At 35.8% G+C, this 6214-nt stretch overlaps 1 protein-coding gene across 3 annotated transcripts; it reads left to right on the top strand.

Annotated features, from left to right (window-relative positions):
* The first annotated feature begins 167 nt into the window (after nt 1-167).
* LOC102619237 (glutathione hydrolase 1-like) lies at nt 168-4709 on the top strand. Of its 3 annotated transcripts, none has more exons than XM_025100769.2 (7): nt 168-284; nt 1830-2176; nt 2268-2786; nt 2873-3108; nt 3644-3908; nt 4001-4138; nt 4414-4709. In XM_025100769.2, the coding sequence occupies exons 1-7, from the start codon at nt 278-280 to the stop codon at nt 4651-4653; spliced, it is 1752 nt and encodes a 583-aa protein (XP_024956537.1). In that variant the 5' UTR covers nt 168-277; the 3' UTR covers nt 4654-4709. The 3 variants fall into 3 exon arrangements, with proteins under 3 accessions (XP_024956537.1, XP_006464312.1, XP_006464313.1); XM_006464249.4 differs by lacking the exon at nt 168-284 and adding an exon at nt 818-1146; XM_006464250.4 differs by lacking the exon at nt 168-284 and adding an exon at nt 822-1220.
* The last annotated feature ends 1505 nt before the right edge of the window (nt 4710-6214 follow it).

Genomic DNA, 6214 nt, shown 5'->3' on the forward strand with positions numbered 1-6214 from the left:
CGATGCCAGTAAATATTTTTATAATACAACCCATGCTGGCGACAAATATTCTATTATTCAAATCACTTTTGGAGCTTATGCAACATTTTGGGGCTTCATATTCAATACTCAACAACTGAAAGCTAGACAAATGGGGGTATTGTCTTTGTTTATTATTTCAAGGAGGTAACCAGGATTAATAATATAAAATGCTGCTCGTTTCAATGTCTTTATCAATTAATTCATCATTGTACAAGCCGAAGAAAGAAGGAAAAGGAGGAGAAGAGCAAGAAAAAATATGTCATGTAAGAACTTTTGACTTTTCTCATATATTTTTGAAGCTTCATAAAACTTTTTAATTTTCTTTTTTATTTTATAGATATTTAAAGTGTTAATTATACAAAGTTTGTGTCTCAGTTGGGGGGGGAGGGGGGATTGTGTAGTTTTTACAGTGGTTTAGATCGCCAGGAAAAATTTGTGGCTTCTTACAATCAACTTGATGTGCCATTTACCGAGAATGAAAGTGACACACAAAAAATGTGGGAATTCTTGATTTGAAACTGGGTGCCAGCAATATCATTGCTTGAATTACTGTCTCTTCTTTTTGTTCTAAATACATTGGATCGGATTATACAAGAAGAAAAGGAAATTTTCAAGCACACAATTATAGACTTATAGTTCTAGTTGTTATATGGAAAAGTTCAACTTTGCTTGTTTTAACTTTACGGCTCTATTAAGGCTTCATGTTAATTCCGGATATAAAAGAGAATCTACTTTTCTAATGGAAGATATTGTTAAGGTAATTCTGTTTTGAAACCAACATCCATTCATTGCAACTTTTTCTTTTCAACTGAAAAATCCACTAGCATTATTACCACTACCAGCTCACTTCACAAAGTGTAAGAAGAGAAAAGGCAAGTGACTTTGAAAATATATCGACTCTTCAACATCAAAAAGGCTGAATCTTTCTTTGGTAATATTACCCGTTAGCCAGGACCATAAGGCCTCTATTTCTCCCACCTCATATGAAAAGCGTCTGGCCAATAGGTCATTGCCACATGTACAAAATAGTGCTGCGCGTGCAATCTTCTATTCCTTCAATAATCCCAGGCAATCATGGAAGCAGAAGCAGGGTTTGGTTTATTAGTTTGTGTGGAAGGGAATCATGTAAATACATTCATTTTTCATCTTTATTCTGGAAACTAAGTTGATGTTTAGAAATTTGAAGGAGTTCATATCCAGTGAGTTTTGCTTGTTCTGAACTTAATATTTTATTTTTTGTTTTTTGTTTTTTTTTGGTTTTGTAATGCTAATTCATGATCTGGGTTTTTAATGTATTCTATGCTTGCAAAGATTTTATTGAGTTCATGTTAATGCCATTAGAGTGATTTTATTGCTTTAATGAAGGTTTTGACGTTGATTATTGATGCATAAATTGTAATGAGTTCATATCATGTGAGTAATTAGACAATTTTTATTTGGTGTTTCAGTTAATATTTTGACAGATTCAAATCAAGTGCTTGAGTGAGTGATAACCTTTATGATGCTTATATGATAGGATGTTGGATACTTATCAATGAAGATTATCGATTGAATTCGATGCAATTATGGACTCAATTGTAAAGGGTTCGATTAAATCTTTGGGATTTTAGCTCTACATTATGATTTTGCATATGCCTCCTGGTGTGCTAACATCGTGTGTTCTGAAACTTTCTTATCTGTTTCTGTTTCCTCTGATTTAGGTTTCTTGTTGTTAGTAGTCTGTAATTTTGCCCCATTTTCCTTAAATTACATTTTGAGATGTAAATGGAGTGATAAAAAAAGTTTTGAACTTCATGTTGTTTTTGCAGCTTTGGCATTGTCATGGCCTGCCATTACGTTGCTCTTCGTTTCTCTGTTGGCTTCTACCTCAAGTATTGATGGTCTTGGTGGCTCCAACAAACACAGACGCGAGGTGATTGTTGCACACCATGGTGTTGTTGCCACTGATGATGGTCGATGTTCCAAAATAGGCATGGATGTGCTTAAAGCAGGAGGTCATGCCGTTGATGCATCTGTCGCTGTTGCTCTCTGTTTGGGAGTTGTTAGTCCAGCATCGAGTGGCATTGGTGGAGGATCCTTTATGCTGATTAGGCAATCCGATGGGAAGGCACAAGCATTAGACATGAGAGAAACTGCCCCAGCGCAGGCTTCCGAGGTACTCATGTTAAACATTGATGTGTCCTCTGAAGCTTATATTGCTCAACAGAATTGTATTAAATTATATGTTTCTGTTGCTCTATCTTCAGAATATGTATGGCGGCAATGATACTCTGAAGAGAAGTGGCATCCTCTCTGTAGCCGTTCCAGGTGGCCTTGCAGGCCTTTTCAAAGCTTGGGAACAACATGGGAAGCTTCCATGGAGAAGGCTTGTACGGCCAGCTGAGGCTCTTGCTCGTGGGGGATTCAAGGTTTCTCCATACCTTTACATGCAAATGCAGAGCACTAAATCTGGGATCTTAGCAGATGAGGGACTAAGGGATGTATTTACATCAAATGGCGACATCTTGCAGCTTGGCGATATCTGCCGCAACAAAAAACTAGCAGAGACGCTGAGAAAAATTTCAAAATATGGCTTGAAAGCCTTCTATAATGGATCGGTTGGTTTTAATTTAGTCAGAGATATTCAGAAGGCTGGAGGAATATTGACAATTAAGGATTTGCAGAGATATGAAGTTAAAGTGAGAGAACCGATCACTGCTAACATTCTGGGCCTTAAACTAATTAGCATGCCACCCCCTTCTTCCGGCGGTGCTACAATGATGCTTGTAAGTGTATCCCTTTGATTGCTTTACCTTGTGTTTCATATGAAATGGTTAACAATAACAGAGCCTTTTCATTTCTACTGCCGCAGGTGCTAAACATTCTTGCTCAATATGAAGTCCCTTCAGGTTTATCCGGCTCCCTTGGGATCCACCGCCAAATAGAAGCTCTCAAACATGGCTTTGCTGTGAGGATGAATCTTGGTGATCCTGAATACGTTAATGTTTCTGAAGTTGTATCCGATATGCTCTCTCCTAAGTTTGCACGCACACTGAAGAAAACTATTTACGATAATATGACTTTTGATCCCAGGCACTATGGTGGCAGGTAAATTGCTTTCATTTTGCTTTATTTATGCTTCATTCATTTCTCTGTTACCCAAAACTGAACATTCGTTTCACATACATGTGCCTATGAGCAGAGGATTTATGTTGATGAGGGGGACCTTGAAGGTTTTAATTTAAGTGTTCTGTAACCTTGGTCATGTTGTGGTCACTCCGCAGCACTTGTAACGACCTTTTGTTCAACATATGTCAATTAATCCAGTTCTAAATATCCTAGGTGGAAGATTGAGCATTTAATTGCAGTGAAGTCAAGTAATACGAAATAGAGTACATAGACGCAACAAATTGATCTAGTGTATAATGATAAGTCTTCAAAATTTACTGCCCATGAGTTTCACAGCTCAAAACTCATGGGCAGTCATGTGTCGATTGTAGATCAAAATTTATCCAGTTATACAATCTTACATTGCTATGACAACTTCTATTTTGTTCTCATGCTTAGACCATTGCTTTGATTATTTCATGGAAAAAAAACAGCCAGATTTAAACCAAGTCCACTTTCCCTTGATTTCTTAAAGGTGGAATCAGATCCATGACCATGGCACTAGTCATTTGTCGATTGTAGATCATGAGAGAAATGCTGTTTCCATGACAACTACAGTGAATGCATACTTCGGAGCACAAATTCTGTCACCAAGTACAGGAATAGTCCTGAACAATGAAATGGATGATTTCTCCATGCCTATGAATGGCAGCAAAAATCTTCCACCACCAGCACCTGCTAACTTTATTAGACCGGGGAAGAGGCCATTATCATCCATGACACCTACTATCGTATTGAAGGTATATATGTTACCTTATCTTTCTGCTCAAATTGGCATTGATTTTAACAACGAAAACTTATTAAAGACCGCAATGCTTGTGCTGTTGTGCAGGATGAGAAACTGATAGCTGTGTTAGGTGCCAGCGGCGGAGCCAATATTATAGGCGGGATTACAGGGGTTCTCTTGAACCATTTTGTCCGGGGAATGGATCCTCTCTCTGCTGTCATGGCTCCAAGGGTCTATCATCAGGTATGTTTCTCTTTTCCCTCTCAGATATGAATTAAGATTCTCTCTTAGAGCTTACATAAGCTTTGCTTTTAAAGGATACTTTAACCTGTGCAAGTTTTTATCCATATTAAATTTTAATTTCTTAACTACTAAATACTAGCGCATATAAGTTAAAGTTCGAATCTCGATCTCTCAAATTCATTTCTAAGTGACATTGAGGCTCTTAATCTCAAAATCTAATTCAATGTTCATTTCGTGCATTAATTTCTTTTGTGTTCCTCTTCTGTTTTACCTAGCTGATACCGAACATAGTGTACTACGAGAACTGGACAACAGTGATCGGCGACCACTTTGAGATTCCGGGGAATATCAGGGCATCCCTTCGAAAGAAGGGCCATGTGCTGGAGAGCATGGCTGGTGGAACAATTTGCCAGTTCATAGTTCAAGAATTTGAGTCTATAAAGGAAAATGAAGGTGTTGGAGAGCTTGTGGGTGTAAGTGACCCACGAAAAGGAGGCTTTCCAGCTGGTTTCTAAAATTGTACTTGCTCATGCACTATTGAATAAATAAACAATCTTCACATTTTTTTTAATTTTTCTTTTGGGCAAAATTTTTAAATTATTAGAAGGCATAGTATAAAACAGAGAAAAGGATCAGCAATGCCATCTCTATAGATATGTGAATATATAGAACCCAATACATGGTATTCACTGATATCTAAGCCGAAATGAAATCAAGATGATCCAAATTGCAATAATACTGGAGTATATAGACAAATTTGATAGTGAAATTATTATGCTTAATGTGAATTGGACAGACTGTTGTTGTTCGGCACCATATAACAATTTTTTCCCTAAATTAAATATTCTAAAAAAAGAAAAACCTATATTTCTTTATATCTTACAAGATTTTCGAGAAATTTTTGTGAGTCCTCAAAATTAAAATACGATGATGTCGAAAAGGGATCTTAGGCAAACATTAATTGATCAAGTGTGCGTGTGTATATAATAATTCTCTAATGAAGAGATTATCATTTTAACAAAACTTATTTCAATTATAAATTTTTTTTTTTTTATATTTTAGTATGCATCCTCTCTATGTCATAGATATTGGGATGAAAAAGTTATCATGCACTTAATCTCACCTCATATCCATGTAATCCCTTAGAATGCACCAAATCCTACCTCAAATTATTCACTGCAAGAAGCTAAGCCAATTAATTAAGAGTCTCTTTAAATATTAATTATACAGAATCTTGTAATAAAAATTTACCATTTAACTAAATCTTGTAACTGATAAAACCGATTGAATAAATAATGTTAATAACGACTACATTCAACAGAGTATTTTGAGAGACAAATTCATAAATATACAAAAAATCTCTTATATTAAAAGAGATTTATATCTAATAATTGTAAACCACAATCTCAGTAAGAGTATGTGCTACGAAATATACGTTAAAATAACAAGATAAGATTGAAAAACCAAAAGTCTGTAAAAAGATTAACATAAAAAAAAAATTCAATGTTTCAAGAACCAAACTGATTTATTGAAAAAGCTTTTATATATGCCTTCAATATAAATACTAATAATGGAAATTTTTCCAATTCAAAATTAAATATTCGATTCGAGACAAACTTATAATGTATCATTCTCCAATAAAAATTCGAGACGAATTTACAATGTATCTTTCTCCAATTTTAATCCTGGATCTAATAAGCTCTCAACAACAATCATACCTCAATTTTTATGAGAATTCCCTCGACTCAGAAGCTTAAATCCAAAATTTGAAGAGCTTACATCCCAAAACAATCCGATCTCATCACCTGGTAGAAGATGCCGGCTCTGAACAACATCGGTCCAACCGAGAAAAAAAATGCCATGATTTCCTTGGACGAATATGTTCTCACTTTTAAACCTCTTAGGATTTCGTTCGTCAGTATAGTCGGCTATTGTAACCGAATACTGGTTACCTTGGTCCACATAGTTGCACAAATCCAACGTCCAATATCGAAAAACGTGGTCGAAAAATTCATAATGCGAAAGCACAAGCTTCCCGTTGTAGACATCGCTGCCGGTGACTGATTTTCTGATCTG

This window comes from Citrus sinensis, chromosome 7 (assembly GCF_022201045.2).
Source record: "Citrus sinensis cultivar Valencia sweet orange chromosome 7, DVS_A1.0, whole genome shotgun sequence".
In the NCBI taxonomy this organism is placed as follows: Eukaryota; Viridiplantae; Streptophyta; class Magnoliopsida; order Sapindales; family Rutaceae; genus Citrus; species Citrus sinensis.